Genomic DNA, 19,627 nt, shown 5'->3' on the forward strand with positions numbered 1-19,627 from the left:
CCAGTGCAATATCAGTTTTCTATGGCCTGGGTGAAACAGTCTAACTCAGAACACATTTAGTAATGAGATTAGAGCCGTGTTCCGGAAATTGAACATGGCACTGTTCAATTTCTCTCATGGGCCAGCTTGTTCCTGGAGACGAAATATACTATGAATTGTTATTTTCTGGAAAAAATACTTGATGGAAGGAATTGTCTAGTCCCATGACATCTTCCTACCTAATATACTGTAGTATTGTCAAATAAACGCTTGAGTATTTCAATGAGGAAACATATTAGTAGTGTTACCAAATTATTAACAGTTTAATGTGATATCAACAAGAATAAGCATGGCATTGATAAACAAAATTGTAGATATCTTTCAGGATAGTATGCGGAAAGTACATCTCATAGTGTCCAACCGTTTCCCATATTTTTTTTCAAATCAAATACGCATAGATATTTTACAAAATGAATTGTAGGAACACCATTTATAAGTAAATCATTGGTTCAAACATTGTTCTGGAGCAGAAAGACAATTGGAGGATGAAAAGAATAAATATAAATCTTGATTTTTTTCAACCACTATGTAACCATACATTGATAACATTGAAAAAGAGCAATAAGGGATACAAAAGAATAATTTGAAACTGGGTTAATAAGTCTCTGGGTTGCATTTATCCCTAAACATTAAATAAATAAAGAATTCCCAGTTCCAGACCTCATAACCAAGAAATTAGGCAAAAAACATGGACTTAAGCTTCCCGTATCATACAGCATATACATAAATAAGATGTATATTGAGTACTCATTGCAGTATTTCTAAACAGTTTCTAAGAGCGGTTATTACAAATCTTAACTATTGGAATTTGTTTCAGTCAGAAGTATTTTACATATAACAAGACAGTTACATATGACAAGCAATACAGGCATAGTATACCTGGCAAACACAATGGCAACTCACCACAAGAGAATAGAATATTCTATTTTAACAGCAAACTGCTTTGTCTTCAAAACATTCTACTTTGAAGAGCAAATAATATGTGCATTGTTGATATGCTGAAAATATCTTAGAGAGCATTTTATATACATATATACCGATCAGCCATAACATTATGACTACCTACCTAATATTGTGTAGGTCCCCCTTTTGTCGCCAAAACAGCCCTGACCCGTCGAGGCATGGACTCCTCTAGAGCTCTGGTGTGCTGTGGTACCAAGATGTTAGCAGCAGGTCCTTTAAGTCCTATAAGTTGCGAGGTGGGGCCTCCATGGATCAAACTTGTTTGTCCAGCAAATCCCACAGATGCTCGATTGGATTGAGATCTGGGGAATTTGGAAGCCAAGTCAACACCTTGAACTTGTGTTGTGTTCCTCAAACCATTCCTGAACCATTTTTGCTTTGTGGCAGTGTGCATTATCCTGCTGAAAGAGGCCAATTCCATGAGGGGAATATTGTTGCTATGAAAGGGTGCATATGGTTTGCAACAATGCTTAGGTAGGTGGTACATGTCAAAATAACATCCACATGAATGGCAGGACCCAAGGTTTCCCAGCAGAACATTGCCCAAAGCATCACACTGCATCTGCCGCCTTGCCTCCTTCCCATAGTGCATCCTGGTGCCATGTGTTCTCCAGGTAAGTGGTGCACACGCACCCGGCCATCCACGTGGTATAGAAGGAAACATAACTCATCAGACCAGGCCACCTTCTTCCATTGCTCCGTGGTCCAGTTCTGATGGTCATGTGCCCATTGTAGGTGCTTTTGGCAGTGGTACAGGGGTCAGCATGGGCACCCTGACTGGCTATGCATCCCCATACGCAACAAACTGCGATGCACTGTGTGTTCTGACACCTTTCTATCATTACCAGCATTAACTTTTTCAGCAATTTGAGCTACAGTGGCTCGTCTGTTGGATCAGACCACACGGGCCAGCCTTCACTCCCAACGTGCATCAATGAAACTTGGCCATCCATTACCCTGTTGCTGCTTCACCGCTTTTCCTTCCTTGGACCACTTTTGATAGGTACTGACCACTGCACCCCACAAGGCCTGCAGGTTTGGAGATGCTGTGACCCATTCATCTAACAATCACAATTTGGCCCTTGTCAAAGTCATTCAGATTCTTACGCTTGCCCATTTTTCCTGCTTCTAAAACATCAACTTTGAGGACAGAATGTTCACTTGCTGCCTAATATATCCCACGACAGGTGCCATGACAACAGGATTATCAGTGTTATTCACTTCACCTGTCAGTGGTCATAATGTTATGGCTGATTGGTATATTAGGGGTGTAACAGTATGCAAAAGTAACGGATCGGTACCTACCACAAATCTTAAGTCAAAGTTCGGAATGATTTTGGTACAGTGGAAAAAGACATGCCAAACATAACATTTCTTTTTATTATGAAGTTATAAACTTTGCCCATTGCCACTGTCGTTACAGCTGCACTATGTAGGATTTTTAAATAAAAAACAACATTTTGCAATTACTCACCAGTCAGAAAACCGTTCCGCACCAATGCCCGATAGAGAATGAAGTTCAGAATAATAATATGAAAAATAGAATTACCTGTTCTAAAAAAAGCGCTAACTCTATTGTTAGCCTTGATAACTTTAGCTTAGGGTTCCTGATTGCTAGCTATAAAGAGATCTTCTTTCCCTTCTTTGCAGTTTTCGTAGTGTATGCTGTAGTAGACAAAGGAAGAATTGGCAGTTTGTCTATCTGGTCTCTAGCTGCCATTTTACTTTCTTACAGTAAGCCAACTTTGCTCCTATATATATATATATATATATATATATATATATATCCTCCAGGTAAAATGCACGTTCACAAAATAAACCACAGAGGAAAGCCCACCAGATAGAGACCAGGATTGCTGGAACCGTAATGTCTGGAAAGTAACGGCTGGCTCCAAAATGTATAAATTAACATTTCACTGGCACTGAACTGTCTGTGTTGCTAAACAACTGTTTGAGGGCCTCATGAGCTTACACAACATGTTTATAGGGGACAAAATGAGAGTTATTTTAGTGAACAAATCCTAATTAGTGGAGCTTTAACTGGATAGTTGTAATTTTCCCTAACAGGATACCTGAAGGATAGAGGAGGGTCCTCAAGCTCTGGCTTGTCGTTTGTGTTCACCATATTTATTTACGAGGTTGCGTTACATGTTCTAGGCTACTTCAGTTGCTAAGTTACGGCTCCATGATCCGTCTCCGGGGGGAATATCTGAGTTTCAAATGTCAGTTCCCCACACAAAAAAGTAACGTGTGTGGTTAAAACTAGCCTATATTCATTTGGATCACAACGCGTACCGAACTGAACGTCCTGTACCAAACAGTATGATATAGATATGTGTACCGTTACACCCCTAATATATATTTATGCCACTTATTTACCTAAGAGAGCAGAAATACAGAGTTAACAAGAACCACACATGCACAAAATACCTGCAAACAATAGGTAATTAGGTAATTTACTAATCCTTCACATCTTTTATGGGTAATGAGATGAATCTGTGAAATATCGAATTCAATGACATTTTCCTGAGAGTTAGACTCAGCAAAATCCCTGTGTTTCAAGAGAGGGAGAGATGTGGAGAGAGAGATGGGGGTAGAGAATGAAAGAAAGAAAACGGCTCACTATACATATCATTTTGTTAATTGTGGTGGGAAAATCAAGTTTCAGATGACAGAACAGCGCTGACTTGGAACCGTGCGGCTTGAGCTTATATCCAAGTATCATCAACATTCCTAGCCTACAATAATTCATCCCCATCGTTCTCTGGAGCCAAACATGAAACCTCATCGATTTAAGTCTCAGACAGACTCCCCCGAAATAAACAGTCATCATCTCAAACCTCTTGCCATGAGGGGGTAGCTGTTCAAAGTATCTGAACTATTCACGAGCTAGCACAGCTGATTTAACATGTCTACTAATCACAAAGCCCTTGATTAGTGAATCAGATGTGCCAGTTCAGGTCAACAACAGAAATTGTGGAAGGAGACGAGAGGTTTGGAGATCAATGCTGAGGACGAGTGGGCCCGCTGAGAACTCATTTCAGACGTTGGTGCAGTTGGTCAAGGGCAGTGTGTTGTCCACCTTGCTGCGGAACTCCTTGAGTTCATTGAGAGGGGAGCTGCTGGTGATCTGACACCGGAACACCTGCTTGTAGGCCTTCCTGAAGTTCTCGGAGAGGAACGCGTAGATCACGGGGTTGACAGAAGAGTTGCTGTAAGCCAGGCAGTGGGCCGCCACCCGGAACACAAAGGACCACTGGGTCAAGGGGAAGTTGCCAAACTCCACCCACAAGTGGACCACGTGATGGGGGAGCCACGACAGGCAGAACACCACCACCACCACAAGAACCGTCTGGGCAGTCTGAGGGAGGGGAGGGAGGGGGCAGGGGAGGAGAGCGACAGTTAAATATTAGGTTGGTATTTACCCACTGCAGTTTATCTTCTATTATTTAAAAAAATATATATACTTTTCTCATTTGTTGTTTGTTTATATAGTACTGTGCCAAAGACTTGAAACAGTCCTGTGCTGTATGTTTTAGGGTTGTGCACACAAACTGCGACACCTTTAATGTTCTCCCTTTACAAGATTGGCACTTGAATTTGAATCTTAAATGTTCTTGTGTAATCCCCCAAATAGCAAAGTTAACGATGCCACCTACTGTCTGAAATTACTATTTCATGCTTTCTGGCCAGCTCTGCATTTCCAGTGCGATCCCAAATTTCAGATTGATTTACCGCTGTGTTAAAAAATCAACAGGCAACAGGAGAGATGTTTTTAGGGCACTGGGGGTTTAGACTGGAGATGATGACAAATGTTCGGTCTGCTCGCTTTCCCTGCAATTTAGTTTAAAGGAATGTTTTAGAAGATAAATGTGCATGTCCGCCACAGCAGCCCCCGAGCCCAATGACAGGGTACACTAGCACGTTGTTTCTCACGTGTGTGTGGAGAGGGTCAAATAAAACCACACAAACATACTTTGGAAAAGAGAGACACAGAGCCTGGACACTGTTCGAAGGGTAAGTCAGAGATAAGGTCAGAGGGACATGATGGAAGACTGAAGCAATATAGTAACAGTAGCATTTCATATAGGAGGAACAAATGTTGTTGTGTTTGTCTTCCAGAGTAAAAGTTGAATGTAAGGGCCATATGCTTAAAGGAACATTTCACTACTGCTTTATTTACCTCTATACAGTGGATATAAAAAGTCTACACACCCCTGTTAAAATGCCAGGTTCTTGTAATGTAAAAGAATGAAAAACTTCTTCTGGAGAAGCCATGCATTTGTAGATTTGGATGTGTGCTTTGGGTGAACGTTGGCCAAAATTGCCTGGAAATGTTCATAATTCCCTCCACCCTGACTAAGGCCCAGGTTCCAACTGAAGAAAAACAGCCCCAAAGCATGATGCTGCCACCACCATGCTTCACTGTGGGTATGGTGTTCTTTGGGTGATGTACAGTGTTGTTTTTGCGCCGAACATACCTTTTGGAATTATGGCCAAAAGGTTAAACCTTGGTTTTATCAGACCATAACACATTTTCCCATGTGCTTTTAGGGGACTTGATGTTTGTTTTTGCAAATGTCAGCTGGGCTTGGATGTTTTTCTTTGTGAGAAAAGGCTTCCGTCTTGCCACCCTACCCCATAGTCCATTCATATGATTGTTGTCACATGTAGCACACAGCCGGTACTTGCCAGAAATTCCTGTGGTTCCTTTAATGTTGCTGTAGGCCTCATGGAAGCCTCCCTGACCAGTTTTCTTCTTGTCTTTTCATCCATTTTGGAGGGACATCTAGTTCTCTGTTGTGCCATATTTTCTCCACTGGATGATGACTGTCTTCACTGTGTTCCATGGTATATCTAATGCTTTGGAAATTATTTTGTACCCTTCTCCTGACTGATATCTTTCAACAATGAGATCCCTCTGATGCTTTAGAAGCTCTCTGCAGATCATGGCATTTGCTCTGAGATGCAACTAAGAAAATGTCAGGAACATCCTACTAGGACAGCTGAACTTTATTTGTGATTAATCAGAGTCACTTTAAATGATGGCAGGTGTGTAGTGACGTCTATTTAACATGAGTTTGAATGTGATTGGTTAATTCTGAAAACAGCTACATCCCCAGTTATAAGAGGGTGCGCACACTTATGCAACCAGGTTATTGTAAGGTTTTTATTATTCATTTTTCCCCTCTAAGTTTTCAGTTTGTTTTTCAATTGAATTGTTCACATTAAAAGTAGAAAAAGTTCTGACATGATTTATCTTTATCTCATTCTTTTACATCACAAAAACCTGGCATTTACAGAGGGGTGTGTAGACTTTTTATATCCACTGTATGTCTCTGTAAATATGGTATTAACATTTAATATGTGCATTCTCACATATAGGAGATACAACCATTTCTGTATATAACTGGTCGAAATGGGCCATCTACATTTCCAGGTTGGAAGCATTTCCAGATTAATTTGCGATTTCAGGACAATCTCAAAAAGACTAGCTAACTAAAGAAATCCTGATAATCACCAAAAATTTGTAACAACCTTGTATTGAAATGCACCCCCTCCAACCCCCCAAGCACAATTGTGAAAGGAAGTTTGCTGTAGACTTTGAAAAGCCTGAGAAAATGTGTCAGCTGTCCGGCAATGTTGTGGCTGATAGGAACATTGTTCAAACATGTCCAATGTATAAATTAATTCATTGGTAAGGAAGGTACACATTTCTTTGTGTAAAAAGGTTGGCCACAAGTTAATATTAATTGTGCATTATCAATCTTCATATGATGAAAGTCTATTTAATATCTTATTAAAAGGCACATGAACTCACATGCACACACTTATATAGTGAAGCCTGAACATGCACATGTGTGAATACACTCACACACACAGGCTTACAGGGTCCTACAGGGTTGAGTAAATATCCTAGTGGGTGTTGTGAGTTGGGAATACAAAGTAAATGTTTGTTTTGTGACATGTAAGCTTGTCAACACACTCTCTCAGAGGATTTTCATTTTTAGAAATCAAAAGTTCTCGGGAGACAAAATCAACCAAGTGAAACAGTTGAGGTTGAACATTTTGACTTTCAGTCTGCTATCCCCACAAAGAAAGGCTTTCCTTAGCTGTCCGTTAGGAGAATTTTGGAAGACTCTGCCCTCATTATCATTCAATTTTGTTCTGCTGTTTAAATGCTTAGTTGACGGACATAACTGAAAGCAAACATTTAAATCTGCTAATTAACTGTAGTTAACTGTACCTCACACCTCCTACGCATCGAATTCATTAAAACATTGTGACATGCCAATTGAAAAGAAACTCATTATCTACTCTGGGGAACAACTTTTTTGCAGAGTAGAGATGTTTTTGAAGCTTGCAATCATTAACAACCGTCTGTGGCCATTTAATTTATTCAAGTATTTATATCATAATGTGTCAGAAAGCACTGGAGTTCATTTCTCACTTTTGTAAACGTGTGCAAATGCAAAAATCCAGTCTGGCCTCAAATAATCTCTCATGCCAAAATTCTCTTAATAATAATGAAAACAAACTCATGATTAGGAGCTGATTGGAAGAACACAATTTGAATACGCTTGTCAAGGGAGCATTACAGAATTTTAAGAGGTATTCTTATACATACTTAAAAGACATACAAAATATTCTAAGCTTGATAGTTTCGAAGCAGTCTATACTCCTGTCTGTACAACAGGACTGATGTTTCATAACAGTTAGTTTTTCCCTGATAGTAGTATTGTTTTCCCAGCTGCTCCTGACACGGAACTTCACAGCCTCGGGAAAGGTATAATGTTCTGAACGATGAACATTTTACACACAAATACAATTAACTTAAAAATAAAATCTATAGCCTTGTTCAATTGCTTCAATCTCTGAACACAACCATTTATTATTAAGCTTACACAATTCTATCCAAGACAGATGTTACTTTAAATATTATAATAACTTTTTTATTCCTTGTTCAGTCATAAATGTTGTGACTCCTGGGTTAATGTTTAGGTTAGGAATGAGGTTAAAGGAGGTTAGGGGTAGCTAACATGCTAAATAGGCATAAATTAATATGTGGTTACACGATTACTAATTAGATCATTCCTCATGGTCAAATTATTTTAACCAAAATTATACCACAGATCTTTCATGACACAACAGTTTGCCTAACATAATGAGCAGTATTAGTTCTGGTACCTTGGACAAATCATAAATTCAGAGATGTTAGTGTGTTTCTGATTTTCTAAGGGGAGGGCAGTGATTTTGAACACGCAATCTTTGTGATTCCTCCCAACCCAAATAAAGAAATAAGATAATATTTTTTATTATGCAATCACCAAACAATCATAAAATACCATATTTTCCTCATTTCTGATTGGCTTGTTATGCAAAATTAAACTTGGAAACTGAGCAGACCTCTGTCAATCTGTTAACGAAAGGGCATTTCTTAGGTAACGTTAGAAGGAAATGTTGTTGTATGTTATTTTTACTCTTTATTTCTATTTTGTCATCCTTTTTTCGTTTTGTTATGCCTGCTAGTTGTAGTTTTGTTAGGTGTGCTTGTTCTTTTACATCCATTCCTGGGTCTTGTTTGATTCCCACTTCTGATTCCCACAAGTCCATGCACAGACCCTTAAAATATGCAGTACTTAATGGAGGAATCTAATAAAATGTTCCCGAATCCAGCTGATTCTTTAAATCACTCTGGATAACAGCATCTGCTAAATGACTAAAATCTAAAGGATTTCCTAAAATTAAAGTGCTCTCTGGTAGAAAACAAGAAACCATACATGCCTATGTTTCCTCTACTAATAGCATAAGTATAAGCATAAATGACCAGATGGCATTTGCAGTTTGTTTTATGTTAATGTTTTAATTATTTGTTTTTACAAAAAGAGAGTGCCTGAGATATTCCCCGTTTCAACTTTCTTGGCACTCTATCTATCAGTTTGCATTGACTTGTAATCTCCTTATACTCACTTTAGACACTCCCAATACTATCCACCCTAAACCAACCAGGACTAGCTAATACTATTCCAGTCTTTCATAAGAGAACAGGAGATCATTTGTGTTATTGTGTAAAATTCAGTCTTGTAAACATTAGAAACACAGTGCCCCTTTGAAAACTGGCAAGACTACCAGAAAGACAAAGGGGGACCTCAGGATGAGGTGATTATTAAAGTTATCCATAAAAAAGAAAGGATTCAGAAGAGCTTGGATCATAAATGTTAATTTCTCTCCTTTATACAGATGAAAAGACATTTGCCAAGACTCTGACTAACAAATGTAATTCTTTGGTTGGCAAATTACTCCTCATGGACCAAACTGGCTTATACCCAATTTAGAACTTCAATATAAGATACTCTCCAACATTTCCTAATATATCCACGTGGACCAAACTGGCTTATACCCAACCTAGAACTTCAATATAAGTTACTCACCAACATTCCCTAATGTGGCCCTTGGTTTCGACTGTTTCCATGAGACAGGGATGTTCACTTTGAAACTGTTTTTTACTCTTGGAACCAAAGCTGTAGTTTTAATTATAACTATATCTCAAGTTAGTAGCAAAGCACTAATGATCCTCTAAACCAAATGTCTCTATCTGCGGATGATCTACTCCTCATTGTAACTGAACCCCAATCCAGAATACCATTCCTAAGTGACTTGGCCAATTTATTTGGTATTTTTCCATAATATCAAATCAAGAAACAAAGAAGCAGATGTCCATATGAATGCTAAACCACCCCTGGTCAGAACAATTTATATCTCCCCAGACTTATTTACTTGGGGATTGAAGTGATGATTACTTTTTTTTGAAAAACTCAAAGCAGACATGTATAATTTTGGAGAAGCCTCATAATATCTCTGCAGGTTAGATGTACTACCATTTCAACTGCATTACCTCTACCAAAAAAATATATTTGGAAACAACCTGACGTAATCATTAACCTATTAATCTGTTGAATAAAATACAGAAACAAACAAACACACAGACACATCCAATTTATGAAACATTTATTTGACAACCTTGTCTCCTGACAGGCTTTCGGAAACACCCTCAGTCAACTTACTGGTAAGCCATCGGAAGATTCAACGGTAAAAACAAACACACAATGTGTTTTTAAACCATCATTCAAATACCGATCTTGACCCCTTGATCTACCTATGGACACAGTCATTGGAATATGACAGCTTCTAATTCAAACAAGGCAATAGGAAACATGTTCTTCCCCACAAATGATGCATAAACCCCCTTGTGCTCACTGAGGTAATGCATGTGACTAAGACTGCTTCAATGTATTACAATAACACCCACCTTCAGCCAATCAGGCAAAAAGCATCCATCAGCCATTTCTGATGGTGGAATGCATCGGATGTGCTTCAGAAGACATATCCTGACACTGACTGTCTCATGCCTGCTGGGAGTTGATGCCATGAAACAGGGCCATAATTGCTAATTTGATATCACCAAATTAGGTTAAAAACCAGCCCTGTGTTGAGTGTGTTCTCAACACATGTACCCCATTTTGTTACAAAACAAACATCCTTTACCAATTTATGCCGTATGCATTTATGTGCCGCACCCTAGCCTCATGGATTTCTATTGGTCAATAGCGGCCATGTTGTTTCAGGTAATAATCTGACATATTGCATTAAAAGATCATTGTAATGAATGTACCGCATTAGGTTTTGCCGAGATTGTTCATTGGGTTTGAGAGTATTTTTCCACAAAAACCCTAAATGCTGGAAAATCATTAAGGCTTGGCTTGTGGATACCTGAGCTAAAATGTTTCTTGTATGGAGTGGTAGCAAAGGTATGTACCAAATATAATAAATTAATTCAGATCAAACGTGGTGCAGGGGTGTGGCTCAGTTTGACATTACAATGACTTGTTTTAGCGCTATCATCTAGGCACTCAGTTTCAATGGGGGGAAAAAGCTAGATCTTCACGGTAAGATGCATCATACACCACATTTTTTATAAAATGTACCAGTGGTGTCTGTGAAACTGCTAGTGGCTTACATATGGACTGACGCACCAACACAGCCTGTTTCACAGTCAATGTCTTTATGGGGGGAAATAAAATAGGCTGTGTGGGTTAGTAAGATGGTTGGTGGTTTGTAAGCATAATAAATTAGACCAGGCAAGGGAATCTCATTGTTAAGATATTCCTGTAGACAAATATTTCAGTAATCATAGTGTAGTAGATATGAATATGAATGACATCTACTTTAGATGGGACGAAATGCAATGCAATATCAAATTGTAAGTGTAAGCCATGGCAATACGAGAGAATGTGTTACAGTACCGTAATCAGAGTATATAAGCATTTCTCTTATGCCCATATTTTGGTGTATGACACAATCCTGACAGAGGCTGAGTACAGCACAGAGATTTGGCTCAACTGACCATTAGGAAGAGAGTGATGGCTGAAAGTCCACAATTTCACTTTCACCTCCTGGTGCTTCACTCAAGTATAGTAATTGGCAGTCGCTAAAGGGACATTTTAAGTGGAATCCAGCTCTGATACCAAACGAAAAATTGGCTATTCATCTTACAACACAGACTATCAGTTAGTCTTTTCAAAAGACTATTGTTTTTGCCAAAAACAAACATGGCAAATGGAAGTTGGTCCATCCTCAGTAGGGAATATGATTCTTTCATAGTGGCTTGTTAAATATTAGCGACTGGGTAATAAATACAGATGAGCAAGCAATGTCATGCTTCAAAACCCAGAGCTCTTGACACTGACATAACTAAACACAGTCTTTTTAATTACATTTAAACTGTTTAGCGACTTCAACCAAAATGAAAATCAACATTAACATAACATCATGAAGTGCATTCAAAAGTAATAGGCTTTTGATATTGCCCATTGAACATTATATAACAGAACATTATATATCTGCATAGTAATTTCAGTGAAAACCTCTGATCTATACTGTTTTTTATTATAACACAGGGATAGAAGACATTTAAAGCTTCACACATGTACCATTTGTCTAGAGCAATAGACAATGTCTAACTGACGAATTATGTAATGTACTTTTATAATCTCATTCTGCACAGCCATATGTACTGGACAAGGGACTGGCCACCCCTCAGAGCCCGACATCTCTCTAGGTCTCATAGGTTTTGACCCTAGTTTTTCCGAAGACACATTGTATCTGCTCTTGTTGTTGCTTGCTCTTTTGGGTTTCTGAGCTGCGTATCTGTCCCTTTGAGACAACTGCTGATGTAAAAGGGGCTTTATAAAATAATTGTGATAGATTACTAAAGTTAAAGGTCCAATATTCAAAAAAGGACTCAGATAATTGTTTGGTATACAGCTAGGATCCCGTCTTTTATTATGTGTTCCGATAGTGTTTCTTGTGTGTGAGTGTTTCTCACTGTTGTCTGTGTTAAAACAATTTCTTTGTCCTGTTTTGGGTACATCCCTTTTTTTGAAACTATGGATGAGGATCCATTTCATATTGCAAGTGTACACCTGTTTGAATTTGCTTCAAAAGAAATACAATATTTGAAGAAAAAATTAGGCTACTGTAGGAAACATAACCCATTTCAAATTCGTAGATAGCTCTCTAAATGCAAGGAGTGACAGCCCATGATCTTAAATGCAATACTGTCAGCACCATTTTAGCACAAGTGTCAGCACAAGTGTTTGTACACCGCAAATAAAACCCTCATAGTTTGTGTATATCTTCATCATACATATATCACGCAAAATAAATTGTATTTTTCAACAATCATACCAATTATTAAAATGAGCATTGTACATCTTTTATCCTATACTGTAGCAGCTTTACTGGTGTCTTTTCCCCATTATAACTGTTAGAACTACACATTTATATGGCTGTCCGCCATATAACAATGATCCTTATCAACAGTTTACATATGCCGATTCAATTAATGGTTTTACATACCTTCTTTTTCGAAGCCTCTGACTTTTTTGACATGTTTCTCAGTTTTTTGTGCAGGTGATTTAAAACCTGGAAATGACATACGAAACGATTAATTCAATCTCATGTTATTACATTAAATATATTTGTAGTGAAAATAATTGATTTTCCCACATACATTATCTTTTACTCGTCACATTTATGAGTAATTGGACATAATGTAATGGCATTCTTATAACTTTATCGAAACATAAATAATTAATAAATCACGATTGCTGGCTTACCTTAGCGTAACAGAAAGAAATAAGCAGCAGAGGCAAAACATATCCAAAAACAAACGTGCACACAACATAGACTTTCTTTTGATTTTGATCCGGCCACACTTCCCAGCAATATTTGTGATTTTCGCCTCTCTGGTATATGTTGTGAATAACCGCGACTGGCGCTGCCATTGCCAAAGACAGTATCCAAATAACCACCACTCCAATAAAGGCGTGCTTCGCCACCCGGATAGAAGATGACTTTCTGGAATGAACAATGGCAATGTAGCGGTCCACCGACATTGCGGACAAGGTGAAAATACTGACCAGCATGGAAACAGTAAAGAAATAATGAATAAACTTGCAAATGAAGGCACCCAGAACCCATGTCGGCATCATGTAGATGGTTGACTGGAAAGGAATGCAGAAAAGTAGATAAGACAGGTCGGCGATGCTTAGGTTGAGGATAAATATGTTAGTGGTGCTGCGTGGTTTCCCGGGTTTACTACGTGCCAGTACCGTGATGACCATGGAGTTTCCCAACACTCCAAGCGTGAAGATGAGTCCGAAAACCAGAAGAGTAATGAAGTTGTCCATGCCAATCCCAAACAAAAGTTTCTGGTTTTCTTCCCCGAAATCCGTTCCGTTGACATACCATGATCCAAATTCGGTTAGGTTTTCCAAACCAGACGAGTTCATCACTTACTCTAGTCAAATTTCAATATACCGTTAATGTCTTCCTGCGTCGTGCAGGGTCGTTTGACAGTAGCTGAATGACGTTTCTGCCTAATCAGATGTACCTGTCCTCGATACATAATAAAAGCGTCATTTATTTTCGTTTAGTCGCTTGAATACAGCCATTCCACAATATTATAATACCTTAATGTGTTACAATGTGCGTCATTGTTAATCGATACAATGAAAGTGATTGTGAGACATGTTGTCAATATGTCTCAGGTCAGTTATCCATAGCGTTCTGTTCTATTCATTCTTGGTGCCTAATGCAGCTGCTGTCTCCATGATGCGTCCTCACTCGCTGTCTGGCTCCGCGCAAATCCCTACTCTCCCCTACACAAATAACAGAAGGGATTGAGCAGCGCGTCTCGCGTCAGCTTTCAGTTCTACCACCCAATAACTAATAAAAAAAACTCCAAACCTGGCCTGCTACTGGTGGCCACAATTTGGACACAAAGTGAATTGAAGGGAAGTGGTAATTTCTATTTAACATCAAACATATTTCTTGTGTGTGATTGCAATTGCAAAAAGAAATCAAATACAATTCTTGTCATTCTTATCGCCTTTTTAAAATTTCCGGTATGAAAAAAGATTATGGGTAGGCTATGACATAATGGAGGATATTGGGAAATATCCTTCCAACATTGTTCGATTCGGGTTGTTCTCTACACTCTAGAGACAGTAGAAGATGGTTTACCCATTGTTTTGGCAGTGTAGCGTATATTTTGGCCCAGGCTACTTTATACGATGATGCATTTACAATAAGACTGTCAGAATCCACAATATCCATTCGAATATACCCAAAGGTATCCTCAGTAGAGGCCAACATTCCTCTGCAGAATCCAATCAGAATAAACTAGTGACTGTGCTCTCCAAATCTCCAAATTTCAATTATCTCTGATATCCTTCAATTTGCTTTCCCCAGCTCATATAATTTCCTAATTGAAGTTACAGCTCTCTGGTTAATGTAATTTTGCAGTTTGGTTCTTCGTCATTTCTCACATTAGGTCAGGACTGAACAGCACAGATGAGATTTGTGGATAATATATCTGTAGTTTCACTGCCAAGGTTTTGAACAGGTGGATCCCGCTCACACGCGCGCACACTCCCCAAATCTGTTGAACAGACGTGCGCAAGGCTTTGCGGTAAAGTGGCTAATAATCCAAGACTCCGGGCTATTCTTCTGCACTACTCAACTTGGCCAAGATTTGAACGTGACTTATTGGTTGTATAGCCCTGTAACAAACCCAATTAAAAAATACCATGGTATGTATACGGACTAATATAATGCACCACAGTTTTTATGCCTACCAGTGTTTAGGATTCGAACCACCCCGTTTATAATTAGACAGTTAGGAATTATTGGGTGTGGTATACTGTCCGTGGTGCGTTGTGCCTAATAACTCTTAGCCTTGGCATATTATGCATATACCACACCCACTCGTTCTTTAATTGCTTAATTAAATACTGGGTGACTCGAACATAACAAAAGGTGGTCTAAACCGTGAATCCTGCTGACAAGCTGAAATCTGAATAGTATAACAATAAATACATGTTTACTGTTCTAATTACGTCGGTACACGTTATTAATAGAAAAAAACAGGGTTTATGCTATATGGCCAATAGCATATGGTCCTTATGTTACGAAAGGTTCTTTTTGAACATCTCTAAAGTCCGGTAACCGAAGCATATTGGTGAAAGGAGCCGTTCATTTGACTTCATATATTTTTTTTATTTCTAAGATCATCCAACGATTGTTTTGCCGATAACGTGAAAACGTTTTCACTAAAGATGCATCTTTAATAGTGGGGAGAGCCCGTATTTGCGTCACGCGCGCATTTCTCCAGTAAGACAACGTCAGTAAAAAGTTAAAGTAACAACAGCAGGGGATCATGTAGGACAGGTAAACTGCATTTTATTTGAACTGACGTTTTACGATCTAACAATTAAAAGGTACCGTTTTCCTTTACATTGGAGTATTATTTTTATAAATGTTTTATAGTTTTGGGGTCAAATGAGCCATCTCTTTCAGGTGAACAGAGCCAAAAAGACTTGGACTATAGTTAAATAAGACAGCTAAGGAATGTATCTAGGCACTCCCTGTTACATCATGCATAAAACAGCCCTTAGCGTGGTATATAGGCCATGTAACACACCTCATTTAGCATATTGTTAGGTTGTCATAGACCCTTTGTTTTATGCCTTTTTAATATGCTTCTTTAGCACTGTTGGATTCTTAGTGACTTTTCATCTTGTCATAGCAGTCACAGCAGTCTGAGCAATAACACATAGTGGCCATGTCATGGCCAGATTGTTTTCACTTGTAATATTTTTCCAATCATAGATGTCTTTTATACAATTAGCCTGGATAAAAAGCAACTTTCTGACAAACTAGAGCTTAAACAGGATCCAGGCATTCTGAATGTGTTTGTTGTGGGACAAAGCACTTAAGAGGACTGTCCTTGTGTAGTGGACTCTGGTTCAAGGGCAGGTTCTGCTCTTCCCTGCCTGTTATATTGCCACAGAGCTGACCTCAGCTGGCTGAAGAAGTGAAATGGACCGGAGGGTTCAGTGAGCATTGCTTTATAGGAGCTATGGCAACAGAGCCACACTGCGTGGTAGAGTGATTCGCCCTCATTCTCACGGGTCAGGGTTGAGTGGCTTTTCTAAGCCCGGTTAGCACTGAGCTATCACTGGGAACCCAAACACATTTCCACACAGGACCTATATCACCTCAATTATAGCTGCTATGTTTACTCACCTCTGCCAACAGAGAGGCCCCAACAGTACTGGCAGAAAAAGAGTGGACCTCCCATTTGAATCAGAACTGTTTCAAGACAGGTACTTCACAGTCAACAGAGGTGTGTCTCACATTATTATACACAGTCAACTTACATCAGACAGCTACATTGCTTGAGTAGATATGAACTATACTTTATTCTTCATTTGACTGAATGTCATTATGTGCTGGTTTTTATTTTTTCATTAAATGAACATAAGGATATTGTATTTCATAGGTATGAATGTGATTTGGTTGAATATGATCTCAACAGATTGAAACCAAGCAAATGTAGACAATCGGAGCCATTATTTTCCATTAAAGATGTCCTTTCAAAATGATAGGTAACTATAATGTGAATATAAATATTACATGTGATATCTGTTTTATTGAATATTTATGACACTATATTATTGTTAAACAGATGAATCTTGATGTAGAGCAGCAATAATAAAAGGCACCTAATGCCAGTAAACACAGTAAATACAAGATAAAAAAAACTGATTGATGAATCCCTTCATTTTCATGATCAGCTTATTGACAACCCAATTACTGAGATTATAGGTTTGATAGAAGTAGACATTGTTCATGGATAACAGAATTCCATTTCCACTAGATGGGGCTATTTTACATTAAAGAGATAAGGCTGTCTAATTTATTAGTTGATTCAATGAACTGTGTAATATTTGTAAATAAGAAATACTTTTTTAAAAACTCGCAATTTGAGCTGGGTGTGTATGGTTTATATGCACAATATCTAGGAGTATGAAAGTTTGAAAGACACTTGTTTTGATGACATAAGGCACATATCTGCACATACGTGTCATAGTACACAACTCTCACTGAACCATTTTGCACATTTACAACCAGTGGCCATATATCCCACAATTCATATTTCATTGAAATGGTCAGACTGTCTTATATGGTTGGGAATTAATAGTTTTACTCGGCAGTGTTTTCATCTGTGTTCTTAGACACTTGAATTGATGGCCCTTATGAACTAGATTTGTCCAGCAGTTTAAACTGCTGCCTCTGGCGCACATGTTCTACTGCAGCGTGGGTTTCTTCCAGAAATGTCCAAAGCCTAAAAATATACCCTAATGAAAAGAATTGGTTAAACCTTTGTTCTCGGCACACATTAATGAGAATGAAAAGAAACCCTCCAAATTGTGTATGTATGTAGACTGTATATATAAGCATTTGGTTTGGACAACCAACACATACAGTTCACTGGACTGCACACTAGAAGCTGTGTTCTTAATATCCTTGGCAACCCACAAAAAAGATAAGATTCAGTTCCCTCCCTGAGTGGTCTGTAATTCTGCCTAATAGACAGCTTTGTGTCATGCTTCTATTTCATGTTTGCATCACCTAGATACAGATACATTACAGAGTTACCAAGCACTAGGTGAAAAAGAAAATAGCCTGTCAACAGGGATTGCTGAGGTCGTTTTTGGATACATCAGTAGTTGGAATATTTTTTGTTACTTTTTCATGTATTTCATATTGAGGCATTGAAAGGAGACAAAATTGATATGACTAATTTAATTCAATGTTTGCAGGATGATGTCAGTGTTTACTGAATTCATATAACCACTAGCTCAAAACATATGAAGGTAATATCCAATAGCTTTATACCCTTTGATCTTCAAGAATATGGCTCGGATATATTGATATGGTGTTTATTTTTTATTAGTTCTTTAAGCTGAATATAATCCAAAAATTAAGGATTTATGAGCCTATTCTGTCATTTAAGTGTGTTTTTGTGGCTCACTGTTTTAAATCATGAAAAGTTAATACTTCTCCATTGGAATGGCATCCATGGAGCAACGTAGAAAAGCACACTTGGCAAAGGGTATTATGCTTCATTTTTAAAAGCCTCTTTTTCTGTTTACAAACGTCATCATCTGTAAGGCCTGTGGAGAAGGATATTGAATTAGCACAAATTAGAAACTTACTGAAATTAACCCTGTTTTTAAGAGGAAATAAATAGATAGTCTACTTGTAAATGCCTCGTGGGCTGTTATCCAAATGATCTTGTTGTCCAAGAGTCAATTTTTCAGCGACTTTTTCCACAGGTCACAACAAAACCCATTGATAGGCATTGGAAGATACACTCTCACAATTCAAAAACAATGGTTTTTAAACATTTTGACAGAAAACATGTTGTCGTTCAAACCTTGTGATTACCCCGCGCACACACGAGCGACCGCATTCTCAGGGCAAATATACCCTGCGGTTAGGCTAATCGGCAATAGATGTAGAAAAGTAGAAATAAGATGCAGAGAAATGCAGTGATCAATTACGCCAGCATTTTGTTTTGCATGCAGGGACTTCCGTTTGCAGCAAATAAGAACTGGGTGTCTTGTTACTTCTCCACAGCAGGCGTATCATATGGCCTTCCTGCCTCCAGCAGGGTTGCTGGGTGGGTGAGTTGGCATGTCGTGGCCTGTCTGTGATATCATTGGACATGGTGCTCATTGTCAACAGCTATAATTGTATTGTTCAGGCATATATGCGTCATTAGTTGATTGCTAAAATGTGTGTTATAGGCTAGAATACATGTAGACATGGACCTACTAACAAGTGCTTCTTGGTCACTAACAGTAGATTTTACCGACAGGTTAACACGTTTGGTAACACTTTATTTGAAGGGGTGTTCATAAGAATGACATTACACTGTCATGGTACTGTCATAACCATGACATAACACATGAAGGAATCATTTTGAAAGTTTATGAATGTTGTCATTAGGTGTCATTCGGTTGATTGTCATTTTTTATGCAAGGTTGACATTGTTTGGGATGTCTTTGTTATGACAACTTGACATTAACTGAGACAAAATATCCTGTCAATGTCTTTGTTATGACAACTTGACATTAACTGAGACAACATAACCTGCCAGTGTCTTTTTTTATGACAACATGACAGTAACCAAGACAACATTACCTGTCAT

At 38.4% G+C, this 19,627-nt stretch overlaps 1 protein-coding gene across 1 annotated transcript; it reads right to left on the reverse strand.

Annotated features, from left to right (window-relative positions):
• Positions 1-2,201: 2,201 nt before the first annotated feature.
• On the reverse strand, positions 2,202-14,194 carry galr1a (galanin receptor 1a). The gene is made up of 3 exons (XM_010885413.3): positions 13,182-14,194; positions 12,922-12,987; positions 2,202-4,363 (listed from the first exon to the last, which is right to left on the reverse strand). The coding sequence occupies exons 1-3, from the start codon at positions 13,854-13,856 to the stop codon at positions 4,043-4,045; spliced, it is 1,062 nt and encodes a 353-aa protein (XP_010883715.2). The 5' UTR covers positions 13,857-14,194; the 3' UTR covers positions 2,202-4,042.
• Between the last annotated feature and the right edge of the window lie 5,433 nt (positions 14,195-19,627).

The sequence above is a fragment of the Esox lucius genome, chromosome 20, assembly GCF_011004845.1.
Source record: "Esox lucius isolate fEsoLuc1 chromosome 20, fEsoLuc1.pri, whole genome shotgun sequence".
Taxonomy (NCBI): domain Eukaryota; kingdom Metazoa; phylum Chordata; class Actinopteri; order Esociformes; family Esocidae; genus Esox; species Esox lucius.

What these genes read in the sequence shown, in the direction of transcription:
- galr1a (XM_010885413.3), bottom strand. Translation starts at nt 13,856, where the DNA reads ATGAACTCGTCTGGTTTGGAAAACCTAACCGAATTTGGATCATGGTAT. An exon ending in TTTCTTTCTGTTACGCTAAG is followed by an intron (nt 12,988 to 13,181) that starts GTAAGCCAGCAA and finishes TGTCATTTCCAG; the next exon opens with GTTTTAAATCACCTGCACAA. An exon ending in CAGAGGCTTCGAAAAAGAAG is followed by an intron (nt 4,364 to 12,921) that starts GTATGTAAAACC and finishes CCCCTCCCTCAG; the next exon opens with ACTGCCCAGACGGTTCTTGT.